The sequence below is a fragment of the Lytechinus pictus genome, chromosome 17 (genome assembly GCF_037042905.1).
Source record: "Lytechinus pictus isolate F3 Inbred chromosome 17, Lp3.0, whole genome shotgun sequence".
NCBI classification, from domain to species: Eukaryota; Metazoa; Echinodermata; class Echinoidea; order Temnopleuroida; family Toxopneustidae; genus Lytechinus; species Lytechinus pictus.
Window position 1 is genome coordinate 4,298,560 of NC_087261.1, and position 19,936 is coordinate 4,318,495.

Here is a 19,936-nt window from a genome sequence, read left to right on the forward strand (position 1 = left end):
AGGCACAGGTCCAGAGCCTCTCACCATGAGCTGTAATGACCTCTTTTTTGGAGGGGGGGTTGTCATTTTTAAGTCCCCCCTCCCCCTTTGTTTTCTGCTGGATTTGCCCCTGGTATTAGACACAGCTTTCTTTGACAACTCGATGTGGTCTACAACAGTCAAATTTCAATCATGGCCAAAACACAACTAAACAAAAGAAACATGACAAAGTCACATCTTTTACTTCTTTTATATTTATTGCAGAGAGAAACAAAGTGTTCCTTTTTTAATTAATATACAAAGCATTACATATTGTAAGAATTCTATAAAAAGTACTAGTAAAATAGTGATGGGTGTATAGTTGACAATTATCTACTGATAACAATATGACAATAGTGTACTGGGTTATATTTATAGAACTTTTCTTTAAAAATCTGGCGCTACATGTACATCTACAATGTAAAAGTGCTATATTGTAAATTTTAAAAAGACATGTATCTCATTCCTCATTCATCATACACAGCCTAGTTAGAGAAAAATATTGGTTTATTACAAATAATGTAAATGTCATTTTGTTTTGGTTTGATTTTTGATATAGCTGACCACTTCTTTATTCAAACATTTAAGATCATTGTTTTCAAAACACATTTATGCAGCATTCCGATGCAATATGAAATAAACTGAAAAAAGTACTAGTATAAGGCCATATACATTTATATTGATAAAAACATGATGCTGGGTCAAGCAATGGTATATATCCTACAAAGCTTGACCAAGTACTAGAAAATGTACTATTGTTTTAAAAGTACCGGAGATACAATGTATCACTGAAAGGGATCATTTCTGATTGAAGTGACGTAATCAGAAAAGAAAACTTATTTCAAAATGCATTTTCCTGCGATGCTGCATATGGTCTAAATTTTATACTCATGGACTGTTAACATACATGTACAAAATCACTATGGATATGGGAGTCCAACCACAAACAGACTCGTTGAAGACTGAATGATCTCGCTACAAATATATATAACACATGTTTTCCATACACTCCAGCCCACATAGATGAGGACTCAGTCTCCTATGCGTTAACAAAACTAAGCCAGCTGTAGCAAAGGTCAGGGACCTGTTACACAAAGATAAGCGATTGATCACATATTTGATTTGTATGCTTGATTGCATATTATGAATGTAATCAATCATAAAATCAACTCTATGATCAAGAGCCAAGCTTTGTGAAACTGGCCCTAATGAAGTTTTCTGCATCGAAGGAAAGCCTACCAAAAACAGTTGAATATTGTTTGATTGTGAAAGAAAGAAAAATCTCTCCTACCAGAGAGATGATCATAATCATATCAACATCATATCACATTTCTACAAAAAACCCTCATATTTATCAACAATACGCCAAAGGCCTTAATCAAACAGCCACACACTGGAGTGAAGTCTTAATTTCTGTTACACTTTATGAATTGAAAGAATAATAACCTCAGCATTAACATAAACTTGATAGTGTAAAGCTTAGAGGGATGATAAAATTAATGAATAAAAAAAATATTCAAACATGCTACATCGGATAATACCCTCATCTTTTGAAATTTCTTGAAATTGATAAACATTTTTTTTCTGCATTCTATTTCATAAAAAATAAACTTTGATTTTACTTTGCTATCTCCTGCCGATCTCAAATCATTTAAATTCTATACAATGTACATGCATAAAAATATCTGATGTAAAGTTATATTTATTTACAAGCATAGTTGATGTGGGAAAAGAATCATATTCTTTCCGATATAGTACCTATACAGTGATACAGAAAATATCATTTTCTAAAAATGTGCATTCAAAAAGTGGGAACTTTTCTTTCATTATTATTGATGATTAGTATTTGGTAGACCTATTTGGTTCTAAACGCTTCTGTAGTACATATCATTATCATGTAGCGGTAATGCAGAAGAGCAATTTGATAAAGTATGCATGTCCGTCCCTCTTAATGTGGGACCTTCTAAGAATGATTCGTATCTGTATTCTAGTTCACATGAAAGGTTGTAATGCTATTTACACAATCAGGGCTTGAGCAGTTTGTGAACAAATAAGAATGAGGGTAAGACAAGCAAAAAATGTTCATTATTTACGAAATTGTCAAGAATAGAAAATATTGACTGAGCTTTAATACCAATACAGTGTAGATATAGAGATACACTTACAATAAAAATTTTCAAGTGTTAAAACTTAATTAAAAACAAATGTTCTAACCCTGTAAAAGCTTCCATGTAATGAGTTTGGTTTTGTTTAGAATTATTGACATTTTACCAGTCAAACTCAATAAATAATTAATGTATAATTGTTAGAATGAATTGAGCATTATGCACTCAGATATAAGTGTTGGAACGGTTGGTCCAGAAAGAAATAGAAAATTGTTGCTGTTATTCAAAAAGCAAACACCAGCTTAAGAAAAAGGCTTGAAATATATTCATTTGGTCTATATCATATATGTATATAGGCGAGTAATATACCTCACCGTCATCTTACGATGCAATAATTTACTCAAACATTTTATGTTCTACAAATTCTTGTATACCGAATCACCCCCAAAATACACACAGTCAAATGGCTACTTGAGCCTAAAATAAAAGAAATAGCCCTGATAAATTGTAAAAGAACCCATATATGTATCAAGGATTCCAACAGCTGGACAACTTTTAGCCAGCGTACCTATAGCAAACCTATTCATCATTTAATCGTATTCTTTTATCAAGAATTTCTTCCAGTTAGCACAAATGACATCTTGCTATGGCTTGCCTTACATATGTTGGTTTACACTGGCTAAATTCTTTAGGAGCAGCAACCCTTTGAACAGCTCGGTTCAGCGTAAAATACAATTTGTCATGGACAAGAAGATAAACAGCCCCCATACAGAGGAATCCATTCTTCCCAGTTCTGAATAAATGAGTTTCCATGATCATAAACTGGACTTAGGAAGCAAACGGCCAGAGAGACTGACGTTCAGGGTCGTGTGGGCATTAGTATTTTTTAAAGATTTGTAATAGATGAGGGAGGGGGTGAAAGAACAGAGACCAAGCACACATACACAAACTAAATAGGGAAGCATTTATGAGTAACAAATTAATTTCTGAGATACTCCCTGATTCAATAACATTTCAAATTTAGACAATTTTGATAATAACATCCTAGCTATCCACATACCCCTGACGTAATTTCAAGTAAGATTTGATTCCAATGCCTCGCTGGATTTCATAATAAAATCATTTCAAACTAGTCATTGCCATTTGATTTGTTGTACATAAAGTGTTATAGCAAAGTGCATGTACGTATACTAGTGTGCATCCTACAAATTGGCAAGAGAAGATTCTGTTTTCCTTTCATTTTTCCAGGAAGCAAAGACCTTGCACTCACTATCAATGTCTATATAACATCTACTAAATCATTGAATAACAATATAAAGCTTTTACAATACAAGTCTAAGGGTTAAACACTGGATGTATGTTTTGGTAACATTTTAACAATTTGATTGAATTCTAATTGAGGCTATATATCTTTCCCTCTGGTGTATATAAAATGGGATTCTATAAAAAATGGATTTGCAATAACATGGAGTTTTTAATCTATACATATCAAAATCATTTTTAGTATATTCCACCTTATTACTCTCAAAAGACTGCATTATTTACAAAATTTCAAAATCCTGATTAATTTACTCAGTGACATTTAATACAAAAGTGTGTGGTATTTACAGGTCATTCGAAGAGAAAGGAGTACATCTTAGTCCTCACATGTACCCACAGGCTGAAATGTGCATCTCCTTGTAGGTTTTCAAAGTCCACATACAACATATTACATACAAATTTCTTGAATATCTTTGAAAGAGATGAAGTTGATCTTCAAAATGAATGCAATTGCAAACCGATCATATTTCTTGAAAATAAGGCTGTGATTCTACAAAAGATAAATTAGAGAACATATGTATAGGTTTGTAGGAAAATAAAAATGTTTTAAAAATGTCAAACCAAGCTGTGTCCCAGTCAGAGTAAGCTTGAGTCACAGACTTACAATGACACTACAAAGTCATATTTCCATTATGACATCATCAAATAAAAAAAAAAAAATTACATGCACAATCAGTATGACATCACTTGACCTTTGACCTTAATACCAACAAAGCAAAGTTACCTGTAATGAGGTGGTTACCATGTATAAAACATTGTACATGCATAGGTAAATTTACACCATCATTGATTATCGAAAAACGCACCATTAATGTCTCGATATTCCACATGAAAATGAAATGCACTGTACAGAGTCTTCATAGAAAGCTCTAGGTACTTAAAAAAAAATCAATGAAAATAGACAAAAAAGTAGCAAAGATAGAATATTTACACTACATGTACATGTAGGCTACACTAAGTGTAGGTAGATGTATGGAATAGATCTAGATTGGTCCAAAACACCAATAATTCTAATACACAATGCTACATTTACACGTATGACATGGCACATAATAGTAACATGATTTTTTTTTTCATGAAGAACAAAAGAATACAATGTTTTTAACTAAAATATAAGAGTGAAGGATAATCAAAATCTATAAAAATAAGAAACCAATAATAGTTGAGATATAATGTATCATGTGAAGAAAATAAGTTACTTTCATAAGGCATGAAAATATCTAAATCTTAGAGTGAGTAAAAAAAATAATCTATGAAAATGAGAATGATTGGTTGATTCATGTACAAGAACCGGCTATCAGCATCTGAAAGACATGACACAGGATTTGAACCTTCGTCCTTGGCTTGATCCGTCCATCACAATGTCTGTGGAATATCTCTCGACATTGATTGTTGGAAAACTCAAGAGCACACAACAGGGTCCATGATAACCCATCTCTCTTTTCAATAGGCATTTTCAAGAAAAAATAGATCCCTTCCATTATCTTGCTTAATAGTGACCTTTTCAATCAGGCAATGTATACGAGTCCCAAATCTCAAAAATAAAAAAAATCTGTAAATTATACCAAATGTCATTGAAAAATTGAGGTACTGGTTCATGTTTGTACATCCTTAGGTTTTGTTCTTTACATTCAAGCGTTATGAAAGAACTGTAGAATATAACCATATCAAGTTCTCAACATAAACATACAGTACCACATTTTATGTTTCATCAAATTACCAATTTGGGTTAAAGGATTTGCGGGTAAACCATGGATGTAAGGTAGTCTGGAAAAGGACTATTTCATTCTCTTTCAGTAAAAGTTCTGAAAAGAACTTAAATCGGTCTCCACATTTGGAACATCATGCTCTGTGCTTCGTCACGAAAGACCATTCTTTTCAGAACTTTTACCATAAGGGAACAAAAGTAGTCCTTTTCAGGACTACCATTTCTACATGTAGGCCTACCATACATACAAACCCCTTCACCCGTTCTTACTACCATGCGAACCTTCGAAGCAGGAACATAATTACCAATTTACATATTTGAAAAAGCAATAATACATTCACCTATGTGTACAAAGTCATTGGAATGTGAAATGTACACTCAAGAAACCCAATATATATATTTCCCACATGATTGAATTAAAAACATACTAAAATGTAGAAAATACAGTTACTGTTTTATGCCATGAATCTATACATAGTGAAGTGAAACAGTACTCTCAATATGTTGATCAAATCAAATGTCGAGAATAGGAGATCATAACTAAAAATCCATGATTTTGCGACAAGTGTTGTCTAATATTTTTCTTCCAAGAAAATCTCAATTCAAGTAGTATGTGTCTCCTAGTAATGTTACTGATAGGAAACATATGAAGTGTACTGTATATACTGTACATGTAGTTTTTGCTTGGTAGAAAATGATTAAATTACTTTTCTAAAATTCAATGATTTTGAAACAAGTCCTTTGGTTTCTAAACACCCAAAGCGAGATAAGGAAATAGAGAAGGAATGTATTGAAATGTCTCTAAAAACATGAGATGAGTATAAAAATATTTTCTCCTATCAAATGATAAATAAAATAGTATCTTAGAGCCAGCCTTCTGATCTGAATGACCCATATACATGATGAGGGTGTGTTTACACAGATGAATTATAATATCACCGGTTTGTACATGCATGATGTATACAGGAATTAACTAATTTTAATTTACAATCCACTTACATGTACCTCCTTGCTTTGTTTGCAAAGTATAGATAAGACAAGATTGTAGCTCTACACACCATTGATAGTCATTGCTTTGCAAATGGTTGCTACTGACTTCAATTCAATACTATCAATCACATGTTTTTATTTTTTCCATTAATGAGAGATGAGAATGAAATATAAAAGTTTTCCTTCCAAATACTCAAACCAAACGTATGAAATCCTGCACCATGAGCTTCAATGATAGATTACAAATTAAAAAAAAACTAAAATTCTCATTAAGAACCTGTTTGGCAAAGACAACAGAGATGGCATATTTAAACTAATCACAATAGCTTTGTAATTAGGACTAATATATTTTGCACTTTTTACATTACTTTTTATATACATACACATTGGTTTAAAATCAAGTGACCATAATTTACAAAATCATTACTGGAATGATCCCTCTTCCCCCTTGGAATATTAAATGACAGAATATCAAACAGTAAACTGTCACAGAAGGATAATAATCAGTACAAGTTATTACAGGCATGATGCATTCCAATTAACACATGTTAAGAAAAAAAAATCTTTGTAGCACATTATTTGTAAGACTGGATGTCAGAAATAATTGGGATTTGGACTTTTTTTCAGAAATAGCTTTTTTTTTAAAGAAATTCTCTTGGGACATCATGTCTTGTGGAGTGTTTCACGAAAAGTTTTGTCAGTGATTTTCCGAGACAGATGTTACAAGCTACTGAAAATCCTTGCATCTGATTGGCCCAGTAGTCGGAGAAAATCAATGACAATCGCTGACAAAAATCTTCATGATATTACCCCCTGTTTGATAATGATCGATCTTGTCATTTATGATGGAATCTTCCATTAAAAAAGAAAGATCACTCAATTGACAAGTGAAGCACTTCTACCAAAGAGTGAGTGTCGTTGCAGTGCCCTGAAGGTAAAAATCTCAATTATTTTATAGAAAACGTGATTTTTATCAAACGGGGACACGATACACCAGAGTCAAAGTCGCAGTTCCATCTTAAGGCCACCGCACGCCTTACGACTGTTCGCGATCCAAATTTTGAACAAATCGCACTTTGCCCATTTTCTGAAAATGTGAATGGAACATATCATTTTATCTGAGGTTAAAATTAATTGAAAGAATACTAATATAACCATTTTGAAAGATTGCAAACCTTTATTTTGGAGTAAAGGCCAAATTAGTTTCAATTGTACAACTGCTATCACGTCATTACGACTAGATATTAAATTTGCTTTTATTCTAAGAAGGATGAAAGCATAGTCACAGATTTGTACATAGGTATTGGTACGATGATTTCGAACATTACACAGTAAGATATTCCAAGTCTCAATATTAGCATCAAATTCTACAACATTTTATTCTGAAACCGGGTCGCAGACCAATCGTAAGGTGTGCGGTCGCCTTTAGTTTCTGGAAGTTTCATCCAGATGTCTTTAAAGGAAAACAATTTTAATCAGAACCTGAAAGGAGGAGTGACGCTCCCTTGTTCCTGGACGATATTCCTCCAGATGTCTTTGAAGGAAGAGGATTTCATTTGAAACCTGAGAAACAGAGTCAGGTCCCAAAGTTCTGGCGATGTCCCGTTTTAGTAAATACGAACATCCATACTGGTAGCTCTTCCCATGAAACGACGCACATTCATGCACCTCAACAAAATATATTTTATTATCAACGATAGAGCTGTATGATAGATCTCCAAGTATACTGTCCATTTTATCATAGCCAGCTAATCCGCTTCCTTGTAGTTGGGTTCGGTCGAGACGAAGTAGTCATCCAAGCAGAAGTGTAGGAACTCGAAGGTTGGTCTCTGCTGGGGATCTTTGTGCCAGCATTTCAACATGATGTCGTAGAGTGAGTCAGGGCAATGGTGCATCTTGGGCATCCGATATCCAAGATCTACTTGGTCAAGAACCTCACGATTCGTCATCCCTGAGACGGAAAACAAACAAACACAAGTTAAAGGTGAAAGAAAGTAGTTGCAGCAAACTCCAGAGCTGTTCAGGCCTATATGAACCTTTTATTTTGCTAAATTTTATACCTGCACATGGTGTGTGCAGCATAGTGATGCGGGTATGCGCATGCTGGTAGGCGCAAACCATGGTACGCACGTTGAGTTTGCTATCCACTGCCTGTTCCCTTCCTAGAGCGTGCAATAGTTGACTAAATTGCACTGTTGTCTCTTTTGCTGGAGCGTGCAATAGTCGACTATTTCACCGGCAGGTGTCATGTGTTGACATGTTATAGCTGATTCCTCTGAATGTCATGTGACGTGCATTCATCCAATCAGCTGTCAAGGATCGATCTCTATGTTGTATAAAAGTGTATGTCCCTAATCTACTATAATCTTTATCAGTCATAATAGTTTTTCATGACTTGCAGCACTACTTAGTAATGACTCACCAGGTCAACCTCGTAGACTGTTGCACATTAAAAAAAAAAATTGTATGTATATATATATATATATATATATATACCACCACACACACCCATGCAGAGAGTAGTTGAACTAAACAACAGTCCAGCGTATCTTGGCAAGTTCCCTGTCAGCTTTTAGGGAACCAATATCCCGCCCACTTAGCCCAGTCTTCCTTCCTCTTGATTTCGGTTGGTCGACAAACTCTGGCAATCAGCAATATGCACAGTGGCCGTGTGGCTAACACTGATTTTATTCAAAACGTACTTTAAATATTCATGTGCTAATGTCTGTAAGGGGCGGTCATAACCTAGGGGGCAGCCAAAGGTCATATTTTCATTATATTTGGACTCACTGTCAAGATTTTTTGTTAGGGGAAAGTAATCACTGGGGGTAATGTATCTGTTGTTGTTGTTGTTGTTGAATATGATGGCGCTCTTCAATCTCTCCAGATTATACGCGCCAGTCACTTTCGTAAGTAGGACGTCGTCGGCAAAGGAGATCCATACGACGTTAAACCATTGGTGACGATTATATGACATATTAATATAGATTAGTCACCCATCCACCTATTATATTAGTAGGTCCTTACAAGATTAAACATCTTCGAGGAATAATACTTCAATACAAATAGAGAAATTAAACATCGCGCGTGCTAAATGATTGTTCGTGAAAAAGGGCACACCAGCTAACCAATCGGCTACTAGTAATATATTTATAGAATTTCTTAAAATAATCGTCAAATGTGATATCACATACAATTACACGTCCTTCTTATTCTTTCGTCTTGTCTTTTCTTAGTTTCTTATTAATAAAATTTTTAAATCCTTCTTGTGTTTGAAAGGAAAAAAAAAAAAAAAAAAAAAAAAAAAGGACACACACCTAACTGTAAAAACGGCCAGTGGCATATATAAAACATAGTAGTTCCCGTGTATAATCGGGATTAATTAACAATTGTTTAAGATTCGGGTCATTCATCTTAAGTTTATTAAACATAATGCGTCTCTCCTTTACATATTTTGAACAAAATAAAACATAATGTTCAATAGTCTCAAATTCTTTGCACACCTCACAGAGGCCGGAAGAGTGCTGTTTAATTTGAAACATATAATAATTTAATTTGCACTTACCTACTGTGATTTGATGAAGGAGGCATTCCTCTTTCCGAGAAAAACCTTTTCTATATGCCTGCTTAAAAACATTATCATGAATAGCATATAAAAATCTACCATTTCTAGACGCATTCCAATCTGCTTGCCAGACACTTTTATAAAATATCATGCGTGAGCATGTGAGTTCATTTATAGTGTTTGGTAAAACAATGTCTACAAAATTTTTCGCGGCTCCTTTCTTGGCAGCTTTATCGACGATCTCATTGCCGTTAACATCACAATGTGAGGGAATCCATTCAAAATTAATTCAGATATCTTTCATACTGAGTTTATGAATTTTAAATAAAATTTCATTAAAAATTTCATTTGATAAGAGAATCGGCTATAGAGGGCAGTATATATACAGGTGGTTTTTATAAATAGGTTTTATCTACTAACCTGGATATGGTATGCGACCAAAGGTGACGATCTCCGTTAGAAGGACACCAAATGACCATACATCTGATTTTATTGTGAATCGTCCATGAAGAGCAGCCTCTGGAGCCGTCCATTTGATTGGGAACTTGGCGCCTATAAAGAAACCACAACAAGAAGATGGGTGTTGTGAATATGCACACTACACCTGAACCCATCAACTCACACACATTGCATCAATCGTATCTGCAAGAATCTTCAATCTCGAAGGAGGCAAATCAACCCAGGAGAAGAAGATAAATGAAACCTAAACCTATACCTGGTACAGTCATATAAACTGAAATTTATGAAATCATGAAATCTAAGATGAAAATAAACAATCACACTGAAGACCGCCAACACAGATAAGCACATGTGGGATGGTGTATTATTGTTGCTTGAAAAAAGATCTGACATTGTGGTGAAATGTTGTGCTTTTTCCCCTCATTTTTAAGCAATTACACAACTTCTTCCATAATCCTTTGGCACATATTTTCCATTCAGACATAAAGACACTCATGCGGTCCTTTATTGGATTCTGTATGTTCCCATTTTGAAATCATTACCACAACTACATGGCAATGTCATTCTATTACCAAGTGATGAAAAACTTGCAAAATATTAAGTTCCAATAATCTGTGCATACAGAGTTCAATTAGGACAATAAAAGTTGTGGGAGGGCTTTGTTTTCCCACTTCTGCTCATTTGAAAAAAAAAATTGAAATGAACTAAAATGCAGGTTATGGGGAGTTCATTGCAAATTACAATATAAATATTTTTTTTTTACAATTTTGGGGCAAATTATCTGTTGACCACTTGTAGTACCTTTTTCTAAAAGTACAAATGGCAAACATGATCAGTTCAGTCCAATTTATTCATTTCCTCAGCATCATCATAAAAATAATATATAATATGCACAGGAATGACAAATAACTTTTTAGAGAAAAAACAAATATAAGTTTATCAAAACTTGTGAATGGTAGTGTTCCCACTTCAATCAATTATCAATATTGAGGAATATCATGAAATAATTAACCTATTGCAAATCCAGCCCCTTTTTTCTCCATTCTCCCTTTACTTCATGAACAGTTCAAGCAATGATATTTTGAGAGCGTTCATATGAACTAGAAACCAGAGACAAGTCATTTCAGGTCCAACATATAGGAGACTGAACCCCATCTTACAAAGAGTTGAAATTGATGCAAATAAACCTCAACTATATGGAAATCTATCATTGTCAAAATTGTTCCTACAGGAAATATGCACAATGTCCTTTGTAAACAAGGAGGAAGGACACCGTATTGTCAAGACGACGATGATTGTAAGAGTATACATCATATCTAGAAAGCATTTTGAACAAACATGCATTTTAAATGCTGGCGTGACTGGCTTTCCATAGTTATGGTTGATCAGATCAATCGCAACTCTTTGTAAGATGGGTCCCAGATCTGAACATACATAGTTTATGGAATTGGCCTATTACAAATCAAATTAATTATATCAAGTTAATTGGAACAATTGATTGATCTAAGTTATGTACACTATATATCATCTTCGAAAAAGGGAGATTCCATTATAAGGGGAGGGGGTGATTTGTTACTTACCAACTCTTGCCATGTACTCATCTTCTTCAATCAGTCGAGCAAGGCCAAAGTCAGCAACCTTGACGATATTGCCATCACCCACCAAGACGTTCCTTGCAGCGAGATCTCGATGAACAAAGTTCATTGATTCCAGGTAAGCCATACCGCTCGCAATCTACAAAGGAAGTAGAGTAAACCTTTACCTCAGTGCTTATCATGAATAAATAGGCATCTGTGTAGCGCACATATCCACCTTGCTAGGTGCTCAAGGCGCTCAACCCAGTGGAATGTTGCAGAAAGTGTTGCAATCAAACAACTTTAATTTCCACCAATGAAATGCGCATATTGAGGAACCTGCACTTAATATTTTAGTTGTGTTTAAACACAACTTTTTGTGCAACAGGCCTGGACCTGTCATGAATTTATTACATGAAAACAACAAAGTAAATAACAGCTGCTCTAGATGCACTAACAGTCTACATAAACACTAGCACCAATAAAGTAAATTGCCCCTCGATCGCTTTGTTGGGATTGTAAAATTCCTTTGCAAGATCAAAATTATCTTGCTCTAGCAAGAGCTAGATGCTTACATGCAGTTTACATACGTGCTAGCAGGAAAACAAGCATGATTTTATCCTTTTGAAAATACCTTAATTTTATCTAAATTAGAAATTCCTTTTTGTAGAGAAGTATGAATATCAATTTCTTCATTCACAGTAGCTCCAGATGTGGAATATGAAACATACAATCACCTCTTGATTTCAGGTGACGAGGCAAACTCGGCAAGCTGGATGTACTCGCTATCTTTCCTAAGCTTCACTTCAGAAAGTTATCTACATCCAGCTTATGGGTACCTCAAAAGTGATAGTTTGCCTATCACCAACGGTGATTATTTGTTTTTATTTTAGACTCACCTGTGCCCCCATATCAACATGAGTTGTCAGCTTGGTATCTTTGCCTTTACCATCCTTGAGATAGTCCAGTAAACTTCCATTTGACATCAACTCTGTCACAATATAAATTGGCTCCTGTAAAAAAAAATCAACAACAAAGCATGTTAATGTTCCATTTGTACCTGATTGCATTACAGACAATAAAAATATCTGAATCTGAATTATTACCCCATATGTAGCTTGAGCTATCAGTTTTTCAATGGCGCTCAGCGCACTCAAGGATATTAATCCTGTCAGGCTAAGTGCAGCACAGTCCGGATAAATATCTTGCTGAAGGAAATCACACCATGGCTAGGATTCGAACCCATGGCCCTCTGTTTGAAGGCGAGAGTCAGAACCACTAGACCATGACGTCCCCACATTTTGACCATCTTCAGTGGTTTCAATGTTTCTTGATATTTGCTTGATTACGGGTGCCATGTGATGCCAATGGTGTACAGAATATCACAATATACAGGTATAAACTGAACAATATACAGGTGTATACAAGCTGGTCCACCCCACCCCACCCCCCTCCACTATCCATAACACTCTACATGAATGAAAGAGAACTTGCGTAAGGACTGTGGTCATGTGGCTTACCCTGTCTGAACAGACGGCATACAGCTGCACGAGGCGTTCATGTCTGACTTTCTTCATGACATTGGCTTCAGCCAGGAAGGCTGTTGGTGACATGGTTCCCTCCTTCAGAGTCTTGACAGCAACAGGTGTATTGGCATTCCATACTCCTGAAGGTGGAACAGGGGGTAATACAGGGGGGTAAAGGTGGTTTATAGATGGACATAGGGATGCAACCTACGGTTAAGACTCTTGCATGGATGAAAATAGAATTTGATTTTATTCATATATTTTGAAAAGTGAACTTCCCCATCAGTAGAAACATTCAAAATTAAACTTAATGACCAATCTTTGTAGTACATTTCCAATTATTTATTTTTTCTTTTTCTTCTGTTTTCCTAGCATTTCAGGAGCTCTTAAAGCGCCACAGAATATATGCACCTAGTTCTTGTTCTTTCACTCCACAACAAAAAGAGGATTCAAGAACACAATAAATGTATTGAAAATACCCGTCAAATAAGAAAGGACAGCCAGGAGGTCTCTGTCAAAAAGTGGTGAACCGAAACAGCAGTTTCATCCTAAGTTTCGGAGCTGACAAAAAATTGCAAATATTTCATTTGTCCAGAGTCAAGGAATAAATTGCTGTTTTGATTCACCTATCTCCAACAAAGACTTCTTGGTTATTCTTTGTCATGAAGCAGACCTGCCAACCTCTGGGAATGAAAAAGTGTATTCTGTGATAAAAAAAAGTGTATTTTTTCCCCAAAAAGTGTAGTTCATAATAAAATGCATGGCGCACTTGCTCATCGCGGCGTTCAAGCTGCATGCAAGCTAAAATGCGCACTGCTCTTACAGATGAAAAAAAAAATTTAAACATGTGTATATCTCACCCTGGTTTTAACAAAATGATTTTTTTTTTAAAGTTACCTGAAATTAAATTGATCTAATAACCATATTTATGTAAGTGTTAAGAAATAGAGACATATAGAGATGATTTTTCTCAATAAATTACGATTTTGTAAAAAACAAAACAATTTTTTTTTCACAAAAACATATTTTTTAAAGAAAAAACGTACTGCCGTATTTTGGTTGCAAAAACGTACTAAATACGCCCAAAACGTACTGGTTGGCATGTCTGATGAAGGGAATTTGACAATACATCTACTCTTTTCTTGAATTGTCTGTACATCGCTGTGCAAAAACTCCCTATTAACAGAAGTGGCAGTTGAGACTTACAATCTAATAACTAGAACAGTTCTCAAGTCATCACAGTTTATGCCAATACCCTAACCATTGGAACATACAACTCACAACGCAAACAATAGGTAGAAAATACACACTACCCACCTTGCCAGACTTCACCAAACTGACCGTGTCCGAGTCTTCTGGTCATCTTGAGGGAATCCCTAGGGATCTCCCATCGGTCCTTACCAAGACCGATAGTGTTTGGATTCTCCTTGGGGCAAGCTTTGGTTAAGATACAGCACAGGCCATCGACGTTCACTGGACGAACATAAAATAAGAAATAGAAATAATATTCTACATTCAAGAGAGATAAATATTTTTGCAAAATTGTGATATTGATCCTTATCAATTGATTGGCTGAAATCTGTCAAATGGCCAGTCATAAAATTTTTAGCTAATATGAAAATTTGATGATGAATTGTACCAGGGATGCAAAGTTCAAAGACCAGCTTTGCTTGAGATTTTATGTGAGTGACTTGGAGTAAGATCACAGGCATTGTGTATAAAGTATATGGAAAAAGACTGTGATACAGGTGTGAGAAGGAGATTAAACGTCCCAAAGGCAGAAGCCTCAAGCGTGAGACTTTAGTTTCAGTTTCATTTATTTCACATAGATCTCTTGAAAAATACACAAAATTGTTTCAGTTTCATTTATTTCACATAAATCTCTTGAAAAATACACAAAAATACAAAAGTCGTTTCAGTTTCCTTTATGTCACATACAGGTAGATCTCTTAAACATACACAAAAATACAAATATCATAAGGGCAATTCCATAGGTTGGTGGACATGAGCTCAATGTGTCTTTGTACTGTATAGCCCATCTGAACCGTAGCGTGAGTAACCACTTAATCTGCACCCCTAGTAAAAACCATGTGTTCTTTATTTTTGAATTATATACAAAGTTTGTCTCCCTAATATACTTCTTTGAAATGGAAATAATAAACTTTCATAAATGCCTTGTATGATGACACTTTTCACTTATGTCGACTTTTCATTTTATGCATGTCCAAATCATGTAACATGAGTAACCGACACATTTCAAAGATTTGCCAGGAGCATAATAAAAATTCCCAAGTTTTGTTTTTATACAAAGGATAGTCAGACTGCGTACTTTGTTGTGATAAAGAGATGTTTAGTTACTATCAATAATAGTGGAGTTACAGCTCCAAGTATGAGTCAAGGTGTCTCCAAATGTAACGTGAGTAACCGTGGAATAGCCCATAAGTCTGTGGTACTAATAACTATTTCTATTGACCAGTCATGGTTTCAATGATCCACATCGCTACATCTATCTTTAGAAGTATATGATGCACATCATTCTGCTCAGGAATTAGAACAATAACCAACACTATGAAACAGTCCCAACACCCCTAGCTATGCCTCAAGCAGGGGTAAGCAGGTACCTTTGGAACAGTTTTGAACTGGGGGGGTCACAAAGATTTAACTTAAGTAAGACTTAGAGTCGCACTTAAATGCCTAATTGCGTGCGTTATAAAAAGCATGACCACATCCGTCAGATCATGCCAAGAGGACGCACACTACTGCGTACTGATCAAAAAGATTGCACGTTGCATATCATATAGCCTACGCATCAGCATTTAAATGCCACTCTAAGTTACACTTAAATCTTTGTGAAAAAAAACCCAGGTAAGAACTGTTCCAAAGGTACCTCATGTGTATAGTTCTTACTGATGCCCTTGATGGTGTGCATTATTTGTATATTCAATTCAATTTGAGGGCATGGAATGGCTTTAGCCTATGCCAACTTGGGTCCATTTGCAGATAGTTCAGTGTCGGACACATGACCTGCCAACCTCATCTTTCTCACACGCACTTTGACAGATACTTTTGGCAAACCACCGTATAGATTGATATTCTGTACAAAATCACTCTACATGTAGTTGGGAGTTTCATAAAGCTGTTTGTAAGTTACGCACAACTTTACGCACGACTGGAACATGTTCTTAGGTCATAAATCAATTATATACGGATATCACATACCACAAGAAAGGATCACCAGTCGTGCATACAGTCATTTGTGAACGTCGACCATATTGGTTGGTGGTGATTTTTTACCCGATTGCTAAGAAAGCATGAATGCTTGTAAGCAAGCAACCAGAGGACCGACGGCTTAAGGTCCTCTCCGAAGGACCTGGTACTGAGGATTAATGCCTTACCAAAGGGCACTAGCGCACCAAGTGGGAATCGAACCCGGGTCACCGGAATACGAATCCCCCGCTCTCCCAACTGAGCTATCGAGCCTCCATCTTACGAAAAGCTATATGAAACACCCACCCGTGGGCCGTTTAATAAAGCTGTTCGTAAGTTAAGAGGGACTTTAAGAACGACAGGTGATCCTTTCATACGCACGACTGGAACATGTTCTTAGGTCATAAATCAATTATATACGGATATCACATACCACAAGAAAGGATCACCAGTCGTGCATACAGTCATTTGTATCTTACGAAAAGCTTTATGAAACACCCACCCGTGGGCCGTTTCATAAAGCTGTTCAAAGTTAAGAGGGACTTTAAGAATGACAGGTGATCCTTTCTTACGCGCTTAACCATCGCCAATGAATATACCATTTTACGCAAAGAAGGGATCATCAGTCGATCTTAAAGTCGCTCTTAACTTACGAACAGCTTTATGAAACACCCACCAGGACATAATTACAGATATCCTAAGCATTCTATCCAGAGCTTTCTCTTGTTAGTGTTAATGTCTCTGCTCCATACAGCAGCACAGACTCAACCGTAGAAACAAAAAATTGCCACTTGTATAGCATTAAATCATATAGTACAACACCTTATCATCAAGGCAACCTGCCAAACTTTAATAACCAAGGATGATAAACCGACGTTTATTTTAACTTTAATTTTTATCATCATTGATGTAATTGTCGAATAATGTCATTTTACTTGAAGTGCGCAAATTTGCGACCATAAACCCCTATCCCTATAAAAGGATTTGTGATACTTACTCTGGTAGTGACGAACCAACTCTGCAAGCGTTGGAAAGACACTTCTTTGGGTGATGAAGAACCCCTGTCCTCCGTCCATCTTGCGTATCCTGTAATGTTTAACATGCTCTCCCTTCTGGACATCATGATCTCTCACAGACAACGAGTATGTACCTAAAACAACAATTTGAACAGTGATTCGATGAATGACAGAGTAATACTAACAACATTCAAAGTCGAGGTTAAGTAAGAAAATGATGAGAGAATATAGATATCGACATAATGTACATGTAACTCTCATATGAGCACAGCTTTTACAGCCAGGGAAATATCTCCAGTCTCTTGCAAATATGCAATTGAAAATAAATTTTTCACTAAACTTGTCAATTAAATACAGTAACTTTACCTTTGGGGGCACATTTCATCATCAATTTAAACCTTGGTCAAAGTTGCATAAATAAAAGCACAAATGTTTACATATTTGTACTGGTACAAATAAAAATAAAATTTAAAATACATGTATCTAATCATTCACATCAGAACAATAAAACAAAATCTTTCATCATTATCAATGTTTGTTTGGCGTCACTTGTGCCTGGGAGGCGAAAAGCGAACTGAATCACGGTGACTGGCAGGTCACTCCTGATATAACTGATTGGGGAAGTGCAGGTGGAACGCTACACCGGGGTTTCCCCTTACTCTTATACAAATAGTGCAGTGGGTTCTTAACGTGCAAAGTTGGTGACTCTCCTTTACACAGGGAAACAAGAAAGTCATCTGACACTGTACTACCGGTATTTAAACTAAGTTTCCCATTGCATGCCATTTAGAGCACCAATAAAATAAGGGCCAATCTGTTAAAAAATATTCCTAAAATTGGGAAAAAGAATACAGGGTCTATTACTGCAGTTTTGTTTGATATACAAATTTGAAATGACCAATTTTGAAGATAAAGCCATATCAAGCTTTTCCAAAAGTTCTCCTTTTCCATTATCAATCTTTTGTTAATGATGAACATTCTTTATGCATTATATTTTAATACATGTGTATTGTTTGTAATATGAATATATTTTTATGAGAATAGAATAAATAAATGATCAATTATAAAACAAGCCCAGCGCACACTATGCGATCCGATGCAAAACATTTTTTTCAAAAATCCTATTTTGCATTAAATGTTAAAGTTCCAAGAAGTAAGATTATTTCAATTGTAGGCATAATAAAATCATAATTTGCTTTGCAGCAAGCCCTGTGTCAGAGTAAAGTCCAAATCGGCTTCAAGTCGCAGCCGATCATGACGTCGTTGTGATTTGGCTTTGTTTTTATTCCTACACGGAGGCTCGAACTAGACTGAAATTTGATTTCAATAGTCCTACCACTACTCTGAACTCTGATCGCTAAGATTTTAAGGGTTGAAATGTCCATTAGGCTTGGACGCGAGTCTACGCGATTCTTGTCACCAGAGTCGAGGAGTCGATCTTTGACATTCGGATCGCAACGAATCGCATAGTGTGCACCGGGCTTAACACCAAACTTGAAATCCCCCATTTCCTTGGGGGGGGGGTACCATTCTCACCAGGATTTGCTTCTCCGTCTCGCACTATGAACTGTCCTTTACATAAACCAATCACCATCAACTTCTTCTCTGCATCTTTGCGGGCACACTTTCCAAAATACCAGCTGAAAAGAGAAAACCAGAAACAGATTGTTATTCACCAATTATGTACAATTAATGCTTTTGATAAAATGAAAAATAATATCGATGATGATATCAATTACATGTATGTTAAATTTATTAACAGTATCCATCATCATATGTCAAATTTGAACTATATCAAACTTGGCTGCAATAATTTTAATTTCAATGCTCATTTAAGGCCGCTGTATCCATTAATTTTTACATTTAGTTAATTTTTGTATCAATTAAAGATAAATTCCAGTTTTGGTAACGATCTAAAAATGACTTTTTACAGAATCTAATATAATGACCACCTAAGTGTCTGTTTGTATGAATAAAAAATATGTGCCAAAGGATTCTGGAAGAAATTGTGTGATTGCTGAGAAATAAGCAAAATAAGCGCGGATTCGGTCACTTCCGTCGGGTCTTTATTTTAGCAATAATAATACACTGTCCCACGTGTGCCTATCTGTGTTGGTGATCTTCAGTGTGAACATTTTTCAGCGTAGATTTCAAGATTTCACAAAGTTCAGTTTATGTAACTGTACCAGATCTAGATCCTCGATGATATACTGACAATTAAGCCTTGTTTTACAGACTTTCTCATGAAATCAGTGTTTACTGCAAATACTGGAATTTCTCTTTAAGTTTAATATGCAGGTTATTTTTTACTTATGCATGTTTTCAGCATGTGAATTTCTATGACACAATATTTTTTCATCATTTGAATGTAAACTAAATTCATTTACGTCATGGGGCTGCTATATCTGATTGGAACATGTTTTCAATCAAATACAATAATCTCTTTTA

General features: G+C 35.5%; 1 protein-coding gene across 1 annotated transcript; it reads right to left on the reverse strand.

Moving 5' to 3' along the window:
- Window positions 1-215: 215 nt before the first annotated feature.
- LOC129280453 (tyrosine-protein kinase STK-like) lies at window positions 216-19,657 on the reverse strand. Its single transcript, XM_064112351.1, has 8 exons — window positions 19,025-19,657; window positions 17,470-17,622; window positions 14,583-14,738; window positions 13,260-13,405; window positions 12,639-12,752; window positions 11,746-11,899; window positions 10,127-10,258; window positions 216-8,092 (listed from the first exon to the last, which is right to left on the reverse strand). The coding sequence occupies exons 1-8, from the start codon at window positions 19,080-19,082 to the stop codon at window positions 7,890-7,892; spliced, it is 1,116 nt and encodes a 371-aa protein (XP_063968421.1). The 5' UTR covers window positions 19,083-19,657; the 3' UTR covers window positions 216-7,889.
- Between the last annotated feature and the right edge of the window lie 279 nt (window positions 19,658-19,936).